The following is an 18549-nucleotide window of genomic DNA, read 5'->3' as shown; positions in this document are numbered from 1 at the left end:
GCTCCTGCAAAGCCAACTACCAGAGAGGAGGAAACACGAGCCGTGTAACCTCGGAACACTGGTATCAGATTGTATTGCTCACAGTCCAGGGCCATTAGTGAGAGAGGAGAATGATTAAGAGGCTAGTTTGTTAGATCGGCTTGGGTGGGATTTTTGTGTGTTTCCAAATGCAGAAAGCTAAGAAGGCTCCCGCATGGAAAAGTACCACACAGGGAAGAGGATGAAATCCAGTTGGTTTATGCATATGCATTACTGAAAGCAGGAGCTGGGAAACAGTCTTTTTGGGTGCTTTCCACCTCCCTGTGAAGAAGTATTATACATGGCTGCGTGATACCCCTCCACACCCCAAATGCTGCAGTTACTGTTCAAGACCATTTATAGGACACAGTTTATAAATGTTCTTGAAAAGTATTGGAAACTGAGTTTAGTGTAAAAGGTAAAAGAGTGGGGAAAAAAATCTAAATACAGCTGAGTGGCCAGAGGAGGGCGATCTAGTGCATTGCTGCCCAGTTGTATTTCTCTCTGATCCCTACAGAAGCCCTTCCTCATTCCTGGGGCTGGGGCTATAGCTCAGTTGGTAGAGTGTTTACCTGTAGAAAGCCCTTGCTTCCCTGGCACTGCATAAACCGGGGTGGTGGAGTGGTGGTGCATGTGTGCAGTTTCAGCACTTGGAAGGGAGAGGCAGAAAAGTCAATTCAGGGTCATCTTCAGCTCCACAGTGATCTGAAACCAGCTTTAGCTAATGACACCTTGTCTCAAAGGTAAAAATGAAAATAAAGCCTGCTTCCCAATTAATGATAAAGCATGCTACTGAGACAGGGACTATGCGCTGCTGTGTGGTAGAGTCCTAAGTAAGTTTTGATTGTCATGGCTTGCAGATACATAGGTGAAGAGATGTCCAACTTTTGAAGTGCCAAAGTCCTAAATGCTTTCCCTTTCTTGTCACCCTTTGGGCTTGCTGGGCTTTGGATTCAGTTTCAAATTACTCAGGGAGTTTTGAAAATCACCAGCTAACCAGACTAACCAGCTAAGTCAGTCTCAGGATTGGGGAGGAGGAAGCCTAGTCAAGAGAGTTGTTGTTGTTGTTGTTGTTGTTGTCTCTGGAATTCCAAAATGTGGCCAGGGCTAAAAAGCATTTTAGCCCTTTCAGTTCTATGCAGTAACTCTGAGGGGATATTAATTGAGATGTCTATGGAGTCCCTGCTAACTGTATAACATAGAATCAGCTTTCCCTCCCTGGACATCAAATGAGTCTCATTTTCTTTTTCCTAATTGGGTAGGTTCTAACAAAATAAATGAAGGGAGGGGAGGAAAATTGTTTTAAAGAGTCTCTACAGTTTTCTGTAGGGAAGGTTGGGGCACTAGGACTGAAAATATTGTGTGTATGTATTTCAGGAAGGAGAAAATATGTTATGTTCTCAGTCCTTCTGAATTATGTAATTCTGAAGGATGTGGTCCATTTGTGCCCAAATCATGAGGCCTGTAATCCTGCACTTCACATGTGTGGGAATGCTTTGCAGAGTGACTAGCATTCCTTTCTCCAGCCTGCATTCAGAGGAAACATGCCATTCACACCCTCTGTGTGCTCACATTTTCCAGTGCGTTGGAGAGCTTTTTTTTTTTTCAATAGGAATCTTTGTTCCCTCCCTAATAAGACTTGGATTGAATTTAAGGAACTTAGCATATCCTTTTTTGTTTTCTGGCAGGAATTGATTTTAAAATCAGAACGATAGAACTCGATGGAAAGAAAATTAAACTTCAGATATGGTAAGTTAAGAAAAAAAAAATGAAGGCCTATGGAATCTCTCCTGGAATTGGAAGTCTAAGGTTAAAATGTGACTCAAGACATTCGAAACATCATCCAGGCACTTAGACCTTTCCTTTGGAAAACCAGAGCGGGAAGGAAGTCCAGAGTCCGCCTGTTCTTTTTTTTTTTTTAAGATTTATTTATTTACTATATGTAAGTACACTGTAGCTGTCTTCAGACACACCAGAAGAGGCCATCAGATCTCATTTCGGGTGGTTGTGAGCCACCATGCGGTTGCTGGGATTTGAACTCTGGACCTTCTGAAGAGCAGTCGGGTGCTCTTACCCACTGAGCCATCTCATCAGCCCCGAGTCCGGCTGTTCTAAGCTCTGGACAAGGAAAAAAAAAAAAAACAGATTCTCAAAAGCATATACACCTGCATTGTAGTCGCAGCTGTGACTCAGACACAGCAAAATGGTACAGACCCTGGGCTGAAAGTCAGGCCTGGCTTCTAGCCACAGCCTTGTAAATTGGGGACTTTGGGGAAAGTACTTGCTTTCTGTCCATCCCTAACACAGTGTCACAGAACATGTGAGACACTGCATTTATGAAGAGAGATGCTTTGCTTGGGCTTCCAGTTGGACCTAGATTAGGTGGGACCGTTGGTTTGGGTCTCTGATGAGGGGCTGGGTGGCAGTGGCAGGGAGTGCTTGGCAGAGCATGGAGAAGGGCCCAGGGCCCTACAATCCACTTGAAGAACATGCTCCCAGTGACCTCAGGACTTCCCACTCAGCCCAGCCCCCAAAGATTCCACTGCCCCGAAGACCAGGCCTTTAAGATGTGACCTGCAGGGGAAACTTCTCCAAACCATTGCACCTTCTCAGGCTCTGCTTTTTTTTTTTTTTTTTTTTTTTCACTTATAAATGAGCCTGGATTGATGAGATTGGAGGTTCGATAGCTCTGTTATTTTATAATTTATCAAGTAGGGCCTATTTAATGGAGAAATAAGGAAAAATAAGTACTGTGAGTTTTTAAAAATATTTAAACACTTTGGATACCAAATGTATCCAAGGTATTTGGCATACTCTCTATGCCTACCCTAATGAAGAGATACCGACCCTCCGAACGATACTATGTAGGCGTTCCATGACTTAACTGAATTCTGGCACTGTTCACTTAGAGATAGCATCAGCTATCAAAAGTCAAGGGCCCAATCCCACAGACTGCCATAAACTACGGATGCTACTTGCAAGCAGTAAGTTGTCACCTGTTACTGCCATTCACACCCCCTTGTTCCATCACAGAACTCAGAGAAACACATTCAACCTTAAAGTTTTTTTATTATATTTGTGTGTGTGTGTGTGTGTATGTATGTGTGTGTAAGTGTGTGTGTGTATATGCTGTTTCTAAATCAGTAATGTATTTGAGTCAAGGAAATATGATTAATCCACTCAAGGGTACTTGATTTCTCTGTTCCTCCTTGTTGCTGAGCACAAAATAAGTTCGTCACATTTCTAATGCTGATAGGGAAGAGAATAACAAGATTTGGGTTTGGTGTGAGTCTCATCCCAACAGCTGAGACCTGTACTGTTTGAGTCTCACTCAAGGCTGAGAGCTGTTTAGTTGCAGAGATGAGGCCATAGCTCTCCTGAGCCTGCTGCATCTTTTACAGAGTAAAGATGATAATATCACCCACTTCACTCTGGGCTGTGGAGGCATCATGTTTGGAAGTATTTTATAAAGTAGATATAAATAAATATGAAGATATTTGCTGTTTAATTGGCTATATTTCCCTGAACCTTTATCCTTTGGTGGGGTTTACTGTATATTAGATCTTTAATATAGTTCCAGAAATCTCTCTGTTCTTTGCAATTAAATTGTATAATTTAGTTTATTTTAGTATCACAGGAAGTGAATTAGTTCCGGCTATAAATGGAAAATTTAAAACAAATGACTTTCTCCCAATATCAAGGAAATTCTTCTGTATGATTGAAGCTATGAATTTAATTAGAAATGTCCGTTTTTCTTGGAGTGTGTCAGTGTGAAGCACACATGTGCTCCCCCTCACAAAGCCCTGGATTAATGCCAGAGACTGAACCTAGGGCCTTGCAAGGCCAGTGCCCTACTATTGAGCCACACTCCCATCCTAGAATCCTGCATATTTTAACGGTATGCCTTCAGCTCAAAAAAGGAAGGGTAGCTGAAAGATTGTGTAATTCCAACATGTTTATGTTTATTCTTTAGAAACTTGGAGAATGATGTTGGACTCCAGGTTCCTCTGTAATTAACTGCAGGCTGTGCTCTGAAAGTGCTCTAGAAGAGACATATTTTGTTCTGCTCTGCTGAGCAGAATGCATGTAGTCATTCAGCAGTGTGCTTTGTGCTGAAATCACCCATGCAGTCAAGAAAGCAAAATGGCTCACTAATGTAGCACTTATAGATAGGTTATCACTGCCTCTGGGAGTCCAAGAATTTAGAGCCATTCTGCCTCCTCCCATAGCCCAGTTCCTAGTGGGATCTCATTGCTGCTTTTACAACAAGTCTGAGTTTTTCATCCAAGTCTTTGTGAGTTCTGACAGGCTCCTGTGGCCACTGCTGCCTCCAGCTCTCAAGGCACGATGTGCCATCTTTGTGTGTGTTCTCCTTCCCCCTGCCTCAGTGCACTGTGGGCAGATCAGAATTTTATCTGCTGTGACTTGGGGTCCTTACCCGTGTGGCTGGTAACTTAAAACCATTCTTTCCTTTCTTTGTTTCACTTTTTAGGGACACGGCGGGCCAGGAAAGATTCCGAACAATTACGACAGCATACTATAGAGGAGCCATGGTGAGTGTGTTTCAAAGGTTCTAACCTTTCAGGTGAAAATAAAACAGGGAAACAGGGCTATTCATTGCCTGTCTATGGATATGAAGCTTGAGCCTAGGACTAATGCATTCTGCATGGCTGGCTTGGTCCTGGAAACCTGATGGGGCAAATGAGAGAAGGAAGGAAGGACAGACATACAGACACACCGACAGAAAAGCTGGGAGCAGTGACCCTTGCTTACTTTGATAGAGCAGCACTTACACTCGACATTCAGAGCGCTGATTATGGACAGAAGACTGGGGCTAGCTTGTCTTGGTGGGAGCATTACAAGAGCAGTTCAGGCAGTAAACATCTGGATGAGGAAGCTGCCGTCTTCATTCATGCTTCCTGGACACTCCGTCAACATTCACACACAGACCAGAGAAAGGCTTTGCCAGGTCCCTGAGCCCATCCTGGGGGAGGCTTGCTTATTCCCTGAGCCTGATCCAGGGTAGACTTTGCTAATTCCCGTGAGCCCAAGGCATTGGTGTCCTTATCAATAATACCCATTCAGCCAGGACTTCATCTGATTCTTATAAACTCTCCTCCCTGCATCGTAAACTGAAGGAAAATACATTTTTTAAATGTAAAATCAAGAGGGTTTGTTTTTTGTTTTTTTTGTTTTGTTTTGTTTTTGTTGTTGTTGTTTGTTTTGTTTTGTTTTGTTTTTGAGACAGGGTTTCTCTGTGTAGCCCTAACAAGAGATTTTAAAGGATTTTTTAAAAAACTGTATTTGGTTTTTAGAAGTTATATTTTTCTATTAGTCTTTATAATAAGTAATTAAGCCATTAGCTCTTAGCTATTCTAGAACTCCTCTACTTTCAACTGAGCTATTTCTACATTTTTGTGGTCTCTTTTCCTTTTATGAGCACTTGAGAGCAGTCTTAGAAGACCCGAGACCCTGAGACTGAGTGTTCCTTTCCTGTTCCCTTGTGTCCCTCTGCACTGTAGCCATGTCAGCCTGCATCCTCTCTAGCCCCACTACCTGGCCTTGCATATGGCTTATCTCTCTGGAGTCCCCTTGACTGACGAGGAGTGGCTGAGTGATTAATAACTCTAGAGGACCTTGGCTGCCAGAGCCCTCTTGGCTACTCCTGGCCATGTCCTTTTTGTCATAGCTCTGTTACATGACTGTTTTCTGTCCTTACGTGCTTCTCAAATGCACTTAGAGTGCCTATTGGCTCTGGGTGGGACGTAACATGCTGCTGGGAGCTCAATGGTGGACAAGCAACTTGGAATCAGAGGCATGTGAGCTATGCCTGGGCTGTGAGGCCCACATCAGAACTTCAGTGCGAGCTAGCTTTTAGGTCCGAGTCTGGGGATGTAGCTTAGTGGTAGAATGTGTCTTTAACATTCCTGATGTTAAATCTCTAGCACCAAAAAAAAAAAAAAATAATAATAATAATAATTAAGTAGGCATAAGCCAAGCCCAAGTTTGAGCCTTGAATTTTGATGATGAAGCCTGATATGGTCTGACAGTCTATGAAAGCTAAACCATTAAGCTCATGGGGCCCATGGCAGGTTGTAGGGTACAGCTGTTGTGACTCTGGTAGTCCTAGGAGTGCTGGGGTAACAGAGTTGAAGGGGTACAAGGCTATCCTTTGCATCCAGGAGGATGCGACCAAGGTCCACAGGTCTTTCCACTGTCATTCTATCAGCCCCTTCATCCCCCACTTACCCTTGTCCACTATTATTTGAGTATCAGTAACGTCTCCCTTCCACACAAGATTGAAGCTGCCTTTTAACCCTAGCATACCACTAGCCACGTAGTGTGTTCTCCACCCTTGGCCTTGTGATACTATCTGAGTTAAGGTTTCTGTTGCTGTGAGAAAGATGGTGACCTAGGGTAACTTGGGAAGGAAAGCATTTGTTGTGCCTTATAACTTGTAGACCTGTCTGTCATGCAGGGAAGCTGGGGCCGGAACTCAAGGCCATGGAGAAGTTCTGTTTCCTTGCTTTTTCCTCATGGCATGCTCAGTTTGCTTTCTTATCCACCTCAGGACTGCCTCCCCACCTCCCAGTGGGCGGAACCCTCCCATATCAATTTTCAATAAGAAGATGCTCTGCAGGCCTTCCCTATAGGCTGATCTTCTGAGATTCTTAGGGGATCTTCAATCGAGATTCCCTCCTCTCAGATGACTCTAGCATATGTCAAGTTGACCAAAAAATAAAACAGACTTGCCAGAGGAGATAACTTTCAGATTGTAAAGAATTTTGTTGTCATAAAGACAGTGGTTGCTGCTCTCTTATTTTGCTTAGATTCGGAATCAGAAGATAGGGACTTCCTGTGGGTTCCAGGGAATACATTTGTCGATGTTTGTTTCTTTCAGGGAAAATGAAAAAGAACATTTTAACAGGTAAAGTTTGGTATAGCCCACAGGTAACTTTGATTAGAAGTATTTTAGACGCACTAGTGTTTCTGTTGGTCAGTGTTTTCTATTCTGGGGCTAGGCAGTCATGCCGTTCCCACGTTCCCTTCCCTTGAGAGTAGGCAGGAACACTACCTTGGAGCAGGCGTCTCCCTTGGCTGTCTAGCTCTATCTAGTTCACGGTGTGAAGAAATAGGCCAGTGGGATGTGTTACTTAATTTAGACTCAGGATTACCTGGCTTTCTCATGTTCCTATGCCTCATCTTCCTTCCTATTCATATGGTTACGATCATTGCTCTACAGGACAGTTTCGGCTTTCTATTCTGAAGGTAGGGCCCGTGCTTCACTATTCTCTTATGTTTTGCTGTGTACAGTGTTAATTCCTGACATAGTAGTTACCCAGTAAATACGTGCTGACAGTATGAATCGGTGGAAGCGTCTCCAGGAAATGCTTGTTGAAGCCTTGGGTCTCTCAGGCTGTCTGTGTCAGTGAGCCGTAGGGCTATTGTGTTTGCATGGAGAATGCTGTTCCCAGCAGGTGGTGGTCATGGCAAGCTCTATCTAGGTGGTTGGATCAGGCATGTGACATTCTTGCCACTATGTAGATTTCTTGGTTTCATTTTAAACATGTCAGCAACTTTACAGGCTTTCCCATGTTCCTACTGCCTTCACAGTAAACCTTGATTGGACAATTAGGCTGCAAGGGAAAGAGGGCCTTGCCATTACTTTATTGTTGTTTCTCATAGACCAAAACCTTTTCTGAATTCTTAGGCAGCTGTTCTCACTGTAGACTATACTAGATCCATAAAGTTTAACTGGTATACTTAATTTTTATTTCTAGAAGACCCATATTAATTTTATAAACACAGGAAATAGTGAAATGGCTTTTGCTGTTGAAATCAAAGAGGCAAGTTGGTAATAAATAGCTGCTGTTTGTTGAGTCCAAGTTACATACTAGGATCTGGGTTAGGTGGCATACAGATAACATCTCAGTAGCTCCTCAGAGCAGCCTCATGTTAAAGACTGAGAAAGCTAAAGTACTGCCTTCTAGGGTCCCTTGTTAATTACGTAGTAGCACCTGAGCTGGAAGCTTCTAGCTTGAGAGCCTCTGCCTCACACCACACTGTGTTACCAAGGGAAGAGACATTTGAGGCAGACAGGGCACATGAATCATAAAGCTTGATTAATTAGCCCAAAGGATAATAGCACTATAGAGATTACTTGGTTAATTTTAACTGTAGATATCTAGCTAAATACTCTGTAGCGGTAATTATTGTTATTTGGTTTTTTATTGTGGTAAAGTATAAAAAGCATAAAACTTAAATACTTTTTCATTTTAAAATATACACTTTTCCACTTTTAAGATTTATTTATTATATCAAAGTACACTGTAGCTGTCTTCAGATGCACCAGCAGAGGGTGTCAGAGCCCATTACCGATGGTTGTAAGCCACCATGTGGTTGCTGGGATTTGAACTCAGGACCTTTGAAAGAACAGTTAGTGCTCTTAACCGCTGAGCCCCCTAAAATTTTTTTATTTAAAATTAAAAAAAATTTTTTACAGTGTATATCTGAAGTGAAATGTGCATTTGAGGCAAGGGGGGTGGGGTAGAAGAGAATCTTGCTTGTCATTTAAACAATAGCATGCCTTTACTCCCAACACTTATGAGGCATAGGCAGGCAGGTCTCTATGAGTTGGAAGTCAGCCTGGTTTATTTAGGAAGTTCAGGCCAGCCAAAGCTCATGGTCAACCAAGGCTCATAGTGACTCTGTCCCAATAAAGGGGGGGGGGGGCGGGGGGAGGAGGATGAAGGAAGGGAGGAAGGAAGGAAGGCCACAATATTTTTCTCCTGGCTGTTAAAAAGTGTAGCTAAGTGGTATAAAAATGCTTTAAGAATTCCAATCAATCATCCCAAATCCTACTACCATGAGAAATATTTTTTTTTGTTTTGGTTTTGTTTGTTTGTTTTTGTTTTGTTGAGAGGGTTTCTCTGTATAGCTCTGGCTATCTTGGAACTCACTCTGTAGACCAGACCTCTGGCCTCAAACTCAGAGATCTGCCTGCCTCTGCCTTCCAAGTGCTGGGATTAAAAGTGTGTGCCACCACAGCCCAGCTGAGAGATAAACTTAATGTTGTTTTATTTCCTGGCTTTTTTGTTTGTGTTTTATGTGACTTGTATATATTTGGACAGTTGGAAGCCAGCTTGTGCAGGACTTTGCTGTGGAATTTAATTCTGAGAACAGTGGGGGGACTGCAAATGTTTGAATATTGAATGACCACTGTACCTTACAGAGAAGAGGCGCTAGGAGGTTCAGAGTAAAAGCAGGAAACAGGAAGCCTGGCTCAGCAGCTCCAGGCAAGCTAACCAAGGAGAAGCTAATAAGCCAGTGCAGGGAAAGAGAATCCTGAGTCATGGGACCTCCAGGACCCGCCCGGGGACTCCTATGAGGGAAAGAGCCAGGTGTTGACACAGCTGCCGGGTTTTATTGCCCTTCCCCACAAGATAGTGCAGGAAAAGCAGAAGATTGGGAGGGACTTACTTCCTCCGTTTTACTTAGGAGAATTTGTAGGACTATAGGAAATCCCTAACAGCTGCTGTCTAGCCAGTGCTCACCTGTTTGCCTGTTTGAACCCATCTTGTCCCTCTTCCCAATAGATCCGTACATCTTGCTAAGCTTTCTTTGAGTCAGTCGAGTGTACCCTGGACCTTCAATACAGAAAGCTATTTATCCCCTCCCCCATTTTCTTTTTGTGCTGTGTGGCAGGTACCATGGGCTCTTTCCTCACCAGTCCTAGCCCCTTGTCAGATTAACTCTACTTGATCTTCATCCCTTGGCTGTACTCGTTTTTTCAAAGAAACTGCCCCTCACTGCTTGAGCCACATAGCCAGATAAGATTATGTCCCCTGTGTTTTAGTTCAAAGTTCCCCCATGCTTCTTTGTAGCAATTGTCTCGTTAATTGTATATTGGTCTGTTTTCTTTGCTAGCTGTTAATGAAAAGGAGAGATCTTGGTTTTCCTGTTCACTGCTTATAATGCATAGTTAAGTATAGTATTTGGTACATAGTAGATAGATACTTAACAAATTCTTGGGAGTTGGTAAGGTTTGTTTGGTTTTTTTTTTAAGTGGGGTCTGTGTATGTTTAAATAAAGTTTTATTGTGTGGCTCAGGCTGGCCTGAAATCCTTCTCTGCTTCCTAAGCATTGGGATTTCAAACATGTGCACCATCAGCCTTAGACGCAGCATCACTGTCTCTCTCTCTCTCTCTCTCTCTCTCTCACTCTCTCTCTCTCTCTCTCTATCTATCTATCTACCCTCTCTTATGATTTGGGAGCTCAAGCCCAGAATCCTTACCCATGCTGGGCAAGCACTCTGCCACTGGACCACCGCCCACTACACATTGCTGAATGGGTTGATGCTTAGTAGATGTAGCACTTAGTACTGAAAGTCCTGGAGAATGTCCTGGAGATTCCATGGCTCAGTATTTTCAGAGCCTGACCTCTTCTCGTGCACTAGCTTATTAGATTCTCCTCAATTTGCTTCCCGGGAGCTGGCGCCCTGGTCTTCAGCTGTCTTCCTGTTTTCATCCTTAACCTCTTCCAGTCTCTTTTCTGTAAGGGCCATGATCAGCTCACATGGTATTGTTTGGATACTTAACATAGAGGTGGGTAATCTTTAAAAGCATGATAGCAATCCTTTAATTAACCTATATACTAAAGGCATTATATTTTCATGATTTATTAGTGTTAAACAAATGGTAACGTTGTGATTAGCCTGTAATAAAAGAAAGAAACTAAAAACTGTATGGTCTCAGCCTCTGTAGGAGGAGTAAGAACAACCATTCTCATTTGTAACAAGCAAGTGTGCCCTGGAAGTGCCCCTCTTCCTCTTCCTTCCCCTGTCTATCTCAGCCTCAGCTGAAACTCCAGTTGGTGCCAATCATTATCACCTGAGTCAGGTAGAAAGAGCTCACGTTCCCACAATTGCTAATTCACTAAAGTTAACTGTGACGATGCTAACAGTTCATAGGTAGAGTGACACGAGAGTGGAAGTCATTTGTTTTTGCCTCATTGTATTTTTCAAGCTTATTATGAATTTCTCTTTAAAGATCAAAATAGACAAAAGAGAGGCAGGTAGGCATGGCCTGCATTGGGAGCTGTTAGTATATGAAGTATGACATAAAGCTTTTTTATTTCTCCCACAGGGAATTATGCTGGTCTATGACATCACCAATGAAAAATCCTTTGACAATATTAAAAATTGGATAAGAAACATTGAAGAGGTGTGTATGGAAGGAGCAGGGCAATTCTGGACAGAAGCTTGCTGGGGACATGTGGCAGGCTGTTGCTTTCTCCAGGAAGTGAGAGGCCCACCCTGTCCACTGGGGGGGTGGGGAGCACCTAGATCCCCAGTGGTGCCAGGTGGACTGCCTTCTATAGCCCATGAACAGAGGAGCATTTTCATACTTAAACTAATCCAGGTCCTGTTTTGTTCGTGAGGAAACAGGCAAGGAAGAAGAGACTTGCCAGTGTCCGTGCAGCTCTTAAGACAGGGCCACAGCTGAGATGTCTGATTCCTGGCTGTTTCACCAGCAGAAATAAGTATATTTCTGCAACTTATTTGCCTTTCTCCTTAGATATTTGAAAATTGAGTTAGTTCCAGGATAGTTGGTATTGTTTTCTTTAAAACCTCCGCAGCATTTTTAGAAAAAACAAAAAAAACAAAAAAACAAAACCCTGACTGCTATGTTTTGTAAAATGCTGTCTGTTGTGGCAGGAAGGGTACCTTAGGGGGCCCATGCCGAGGCACACCCCTAACAGGTCTAGTTTAAAATGAAGTTTACTTGGGGGATACGAGAAGAGAGTAGAGGCAGAGAAAGAGAGGGGACATAGAAGGATAGAGAGAGGAGAAAGAAGAGGCTGGCCTGGAACAAGTGCGTGCGTGGGTCGGGGGCGGGGGTAAGGAAAAAGAAAGGCCAGAGAGAGAAAGAGAGAGGAGTCAGAGAGAGAGGCCAAACAGTCCTTTTATAGCAAGCCAGGCAGTTACCTGGCTGTTGCTAGGTAACTGTTGGGCGGAGCATAGAAGAAAGGTTAACTTGCTAACACTGACTAGGAAATAACACACATTTGAGTGATCCCGTCCATAGTAGATCTTTTTTTTTTTTTTTTTTTTTTTTTTTTGGTTTTTCGAGACAGGGTTTCTCTGTGTAGTCTGGCTGTCCTGGAACTCACTCTGTAGACCAGGCTGGCCTCAAACTCAGAAATCGGCCTGCCTCTGCCTCCCGAGTGCTGGGATTAAAGGCATTTGCCCCACCACGCCCGGCTCATAGTAGATCTTTTTAATAGTCCAGAATCCAGATTACTTTCTCTACTGATGACCCAGTACTTAAGTGGGTTTTTGTGGGTTTCTTTTTTTCTTTTTTGTCTTTGACTAGAATAATTGTTTGATAAGCTTGACTGTTAGGTAACCATAAGATATATTTATTGTATGAGTTATGCAAAAGAGTGTGAGCCTTTGGGGGAAATGTTTGCATGGGCTCTGTGAAGGCTCTGAGCTAAAGTAATTTCTCTGACTGGGCCTTGTGTTGAATGAAGGGTGGTCTTGTCATTGAACACACATTTCTGACAGGTTATGATTCTCCCATTGAATTGCCGTGGTCTTTCTCGGGCTGTTTTTATAAGGTACTGTTTTAACCCTGCAGCACGCCTCTTCAGATGTTGAAAGAATGATCCTGGGTAACAAATGTGATATGAACGACAAAAGACAAGTGTCGAAAGAGAGAGGGGAGAAGGTAAGTGTGAGCCCAGTGGATAAAGGATGGGGCCCAGAGACCTATCCAACAGCCCTGAGAAGTAGTCTGTGCTTGAACTGTGGGAATTAGCATTCAAATCCGCCCTGTTTATACCATCCCGTCATGACTCACCCTAAAGAATCCGCTGAGATACAGATTGGCCTTTCTTAAGATCCCTGCAGCTTTGAGTTCAGGCTTTCTTTTAGATCTGTGTAAAAAGCCCAGCTTTGAAGTTAAGACAATTCAGTTCCTGAAAAAACATACTAGAGTAGGTGAAATTTCAACCACAATCACTTTCCAGCTTGTTGTTTTCCCTAAGAGTTTACTACAGGTTAGCTGATTCGTATAAGGGGTGACATTTACAGGGGCCTGTCTGCCTTGAGTCTATAGAGCAAACAATTATTTTTTATGTGTATTTACTCCTATGGTATTTTCTCAAGTCTTAAGAAGGCTTTCCTTTTCAAGTCTGGAACTTTTCTCCAGTGATAGGTGCAAAATGTGTTTTGTTTTTCAGTCTGACTATCAACTTGCTCTTAAAAATCTACATTTAATTTGAGTAGTGTTATATGGATGGGGTCTCTGAGGATAGATGGAAATGTAAAAAGAGTTGACATTTGTCATCATTACTGATGGATTATTTCTCCACCAGTGAGATGAGCTAATTCAAGCTAGATTGGGTTAGGCAGGTTTATCGGGAAGCTGCTCTCAGGCCAATTCACTAGCCCCAAGGCTTGATGCCAGGAGAGTTGCCAAGAAGAGGCCAGGTGAGGGTGGGGGTGGGATGGAGTGGTAAGAGAAAGAAAGAAAGGGTGTGAACACAGAGAGAAGAAAAGGAGAGAAGGAAGAAGGAAGGGAGAGAGGGAGAGGAGAAGGAGGAAAGGAAAAGAGAAAGAGAGCACAAAATGTCTGGATTATATAGGGAAGAGTCTCTTGGGGAAGGGCGGTCCACTCTCTGGTCTGGAAATTCAGGGTTGGGGGCAAGGTACCCCAGTAGGGTCTGAGGGATGCTGAGAGAACCTGGAGGCCAGGCCTGCTTTGATAGGTAAAGTATGCAGCTCAGCCCCTTGTCAGGGGTCCTTCACAGAGCAGATCTTTCAGAGAGCGGAATGAGGGTGGTTACCTTGGAGAGCTCTGCTCTCAGAGACTAGATAGAGGAAGAGGAGTAAATGAATCCTGGGCGGAGCTAACAGGGAGACTCCGTCTGCTGGTTTTTCTTGTGTGTTTTCGAGACCCACAAGTACAACAGCACACATTTCTAACATAATATTTTAAGTCGATGCTGTGTCGTTTTTAGATTAAGTTAAACTGGAAAATGTAAAACACAGTACAAAAAAAACAAAAAACTTGAAAACCATAGGAGTTCTGTCATATACTCTTGACACATGTGCAATCTGCTAAGTGCTTTGTGTGTCCAAGCCACTCTCACAAAATTTCATTTTCTGTTTGTCTTTCAGTTAGCAATTGACTATGGGATTAAATTTTTGGAGACAAGTGCAAAGTCGAGTACAAATGTAGAAGAGGTAAGGAATGTGGGGTGCGTGGGAGCCTCCTGTGTCCTTCTGTGGGGTGCATGGGAGCCTCCTGTGTCCTTCTGGGCCTTGGGCTGTCACATGGGTTCTGCTCGCTAGACTTCTAGCAAGCAGCCTCCATGTGGGTTATGTCAAGATCACTCAGTTAAAGTTCTTGGGAGAGAGGAGATCCAAGTTCATCCTAAGTTCAGAGCTGCCCTTTGTTTGGAGGTTGGGAGTGCAGACTCCAGTGTCCTCTGTCATTTGTCATCACCCTGCACTAGTCTGTGGCAGACAAGCTGAACCACTTGCAGTAAGCTGCTGTCTCTTGAATTTATTCCCTTCGTGTACACATTAGGAGTAGATTGTGCATGGCACTGTAATGCATTTAGTAGATATAAGGAAGTTTTCTCAGAGTTGAGTCTTAATAAACTTTCATTACGTAAGCCATTAAAGCCAGATTATCTGGGGGGCTGGCAAGATGGCCCAGAGGGTAAAAGAGCTTGCCGGAGGCCCTGAGTTTGAGCTCTGGGATCCATGTCCTTTGACTGCCATGTGTGTGCTATGGCAAAAATACTCAGAAACACAAACATAATAAGGAAATAAGATGTAATAATTATTTAAAGGTCACTTAAGGTTTTAAAAGAGGAGATGGAAAGTATACTTTATGATCAACTTAAAAAACACACAGAATGCTATCGGTATTTCTACTCTGTAAAGAAAATCTGTTGTACAAACCTCTAGATGCTCTGTTTTCTTAACTTATGTGTAGTAGGAGATGGGACTGGACCTGATGATCCTGATGCTGTTTTCTGGGTCTTAGACTCTTCACTCTTTTCTCCTTACCAAGACTAAAGGGCCTCAGTAGTCACTGGAAAATGCCGCAGCTTTTCTTTCTTTAAAATAACCAGCACTCATGTTTTAGGTTGGCTACTGAGTGTTGAGAAACAGAAAACTGCCACTGATTTATTTTCATAGGCATGGATAAAAAGAAAACAAAAAAAAAAAAAAAAGAAAAGTGAGTTTCCTTCTGCTATGGAAGAATTTCTTGCACCAAAAGAGGGACATTTTTTATGCCAGCCCCTCTACACCCCAGTCATGGCCACAAAACAAAATTCATACCTCTGTGAAAACAAAGTAAAAATAATGAAAGTTTTTTTTAAGTCAGTAATTTGAATTTTCTTGGCTTCCTTTAAACTGATTTCCACGGGGCTGGGAGTTTGGAATAGGGTTGAGTTGAGTTCTGAGGACCAGCAGTTTTGGAGTGTTAAGGCACGGAAGACTCTGCATACTTAGGTATTCCTCAGAAGAGGTCAGAAAGAAAAGGTAGAGTTTAATACATAATTGTTCATTCACTTCTTAAGTAGATTTTAGCAATGTGCTAGATAGTTTTATGTCATCCTAACACAAGCTAAAGTCATCTGAGAAGAGGAGACTTCAATTAATATATGCCTCCATAAGATCAGGTTATGGGCAAGCCTGTAGAGCATTTTGTTAATTAGTGATTGATGGAGATGTGTTTTATAAGGTCAAGGATGTGTTCTGTAGAACATGGTATGATTAGTGTGGGAATGGGGACCTCAGCGGACCCATGCTACTCCCCACCCCCAGATACCAGCCGTACACTGGGTTTAGTGTAGAATAGAGTGTATTTTGGGATATGGGAATGGGAGTTGGGAAGGGAGCAGAGGCAGAAAAAGAAGAAGGGAGAGGAGAAGAGGCTAGCTAGGAACACATGGAGAGGGGAAGGATAGAGGGGGAAAAGGGTCAGAGAGAGAAAGGGGGCAGAGAGAGAAGAGAGACCAAATAATCCCTTTTATAGCAGGCCAGGCTTACCTGGCTATTGCCAGGTAACTGTTGGGCAGAGCCTACAAGGAATGCTAACACAGGCCACTGTGGAGGTGCCATCCCTGAGTTGGTAGTCCTGGGTTTTTATAAGAAAGTAGGCTGAGCAAGCAGTAAGCATCACTCCTCCATGGCCTCTGCATCAGCTCCTGCTTCTAGGTTCCTGCCCTGACTTCCCTTTGATGGTGAACTGTGACATAGAAGCAGAAGCTGAATAAACCGTTTCCTCCTCAAGTCATGGTGTTTCATTAGAGCAACAGTAACCTTAACTAAGACAAATATCTGGGCTAGAGATTGCATCTTTCCCTATAGGAAAAGGGCAGTGTAGACAAGAGCCCCTGTCCTAATCTTGGTGTGTTGACGAAGCTACCTATAACTCAGTGTATGCCGTATTAGGAAGCTGTGGCAACCTTACATGTATAAAATATTTTATGAATGAAGTGACAATGTGACAACATTGGAAAATATGATGTAACTGAAAAAGCAAATAGCATGGATATGCTAAGATTTTAATTATACTTTTTTTCAATTAAAAACCCAGAAGTGGTATATTGACAAACAAATAATAAAAATTCTATATTTCTATTTTGAAATATAACTATTAACAATATTCTTTGTTTGACCTTTAGGCATTTTTTACACTTGCACGGGATATAATGACAAAACTCAACAGGAAAATGGTATGTACCACTTCCGGCTTTTATCTCCATGATACAGCCTTTAGCTTGTCACTCAACAGGACGGACAGCATGTTTATAATATGCTCGCCTTAAACCTACTTGTTTCTTAGGCTTTCATATGATTGTACCATGGTTATAATTTCTATGGCTTTAGGGTTGTTTCTGCATCACATCTGTCTCAGCTCTTTCCTCTGGCTTCTTAAGGGGTAGTTAATTGAATTTTTATCAGAATAGTAAAAATAATAATGACAGAAATTGCTTTTTTCATAAGATTATCTAGTTCACTTCTCATATCATACATACTTTTATCTATATAATGATGATCTTGGAATTGCTCAAGTTGGCTTCAATTTGAAACTGTCAGTGATGAATCTTTAGAACACCCTGAAGTTCATTTTAATATAGGTCCTGATGAAACTTATCTTCCTTCTACTAACAATTCTTCTTCCTCTAAGCAGAATGTCTACTGTGTTAACCCTGTCTCCATCACTATCTTTGGCACCCTTCAGGCCATGGCTGAAATTTCTTTGAACGATACAAGAGCATTCTACCTAACCCATGATTAAAACAGAAGTGCTAGCTAGCCTCTGAATGTTTTTCTCTTTTTAATCCACCACATGCAAAGAAGACAGCCTTAACTAATTTTCCTTCTGAGAGAACTTTCCAGTGTGTACAAGTGAAAGTGTGGTAGCTTCTATTCCCCACTCTGCTTTTACTTCGTAGGTAATTGGGGTCAAACCATGAAATCTTGGTTTCCGTAGCAACTTCACACTCTCTTTTTCAGAACGACAGCAATTCATCAGGAGCAGGTGGGCCAGTGAAGATAACAGAGAGCCGGTCTAAGAAGACCAGTTTCTTCCGCTGTTCTCTGCTTTGATGAACTCCTCATTTCTGAGAGACTGCAGAATACCTAGAGGGCCCTTCCCTGCCTCTCTGAAAGCACAGGCTACCCAGCCTCAGAGTCACTTCGCCCGGCTGCTGCGGAGAGCACCCCCGGAACTCACACAGACCGCCAAGTGGATTCCAGCCTTGTGGCCTAGCAAAAGAGCGGACTCCTTTCTTTAAAAAACAGAAGCAGTGATGTGGAGACACACATAGGACCTAACTGGTTTTTCCTTGTTTTACTGCCTGTCCTGGAAGCTGCTGTCTTTCTTTGCACATGCGTGTCAGCCTTTCCCTGGTACAGCGTAATCTTAGACTCTTAACTGAGCACTTTAGTGGCATAAAGTTCTACACTTGTATATTTGGGGATGCTTAAAGACAGCAGAGCATTAAACAGAGGTTGACCTGCTACAATTAAAGGATGGTTGGCTTGGGTCACATGGCCAAAAGTTCTTCTGTTGGTAGATTTATTGAAGGGCTTTGATTTATAGTATTCCTAATTTGATAAATGTTCAAAATTTATAAAAATGCTCATCTATCCAGAGGCCATGGCATTGCTGTCTTTTCAGGGAGCGATCAGCCATGCTCACCCCTGAGTAGCTGTGTCCCCTTTGAAGTTGGCTGTCCTGCCTCCTCCATGGACTCGGCCTCTAGAAAGCACTGCAGGCTCACTGTTCAAGGGTTCTGTTTGCTGTCCCTTCTCCTGTGTGACTTGCTGTTGTTATTACTTATCTAAAACCCATAGTATATGAGCACTGCTGTCTGCCTGGGCACTTCATGAGCAGCAATCTCACATAGGTAGCGCCGTGGTCATAACAGCTATCTGTCCACATCCACCTATGGTCTTGTCACATTAGATTATGTAGTACATTCTTTCTGCGTTTC

At 42.8% G+C, this 18549-nt stretch overlaps 1 protein-coding gene across 1 annotated transcript; it reads left to right on the top strand.

Moving 5' to 3' along the window:
* Nucleotides 1–1710: 1710 nt before the first annotated feature.
* Nucleotides 1711–18111, top strand: Rab8b (RAB8B, member RAS oncogene family). The gene is made up of 7 exons (XM_029481757.1): nt 1711–1767; nt 4511–4571; nt 11163–11240; nt 12660–12749; nt 14204–14269; nt 16732–16782; nt 17567–18111. The coding sequence occupies exons 2-7, from the start codon at nt 4569–4571 to the stop codon at nt 17657–17659; spliced, it is 381 nt and encodes a 126-aa protein (XP_029337617.1). The 5' UTR covers nt 1711–1767; nt 4511–4568; the 3' UTR covers nt 17660–18111.
* Nucleotides 18112–18549: the final 438 nt, after the last annotated feature.

Source organism: Mus caroli, chromosome 9, assembly GCF_900094665.2.
Source record: "Mus caroli chromosome 9, CAROLI_EIJ_v1.1, whole genome shotgun sequence".
In the NCBI taxonomy this organism is placed as follows: domain Eukaryota; kingdom Metazoa; phylum Chordata; class Mammalia; order Rodentia; family Muridae; genus Mus; species Mus caroli.
This window is presented reverse-complemented; position numbering and strand designations above follow the sequence as displayed.

What these genes read in the sequence shown, in the direction of transcription:
- Rab8b (XM_029481757.1), top strand. An exon ending in CGAAAGAGAGAGGGGAGAAG is followed by an intron (nt 12,750 to 14,203) that starts GTAAGTGTGAGC and finishes TTTGTCTTTCAG; the next exon opens with TTAGCAATTGACTATGGGAT. An exon ending in CGAGTACAAATGTAGAAGAG is followed by an intron (nt 14,270 to 16,731) that starts GTAAGGAATGTG and finishes TTTGACCTTTAG; the next exon opens with GCATTTTTTACACTTGCACG.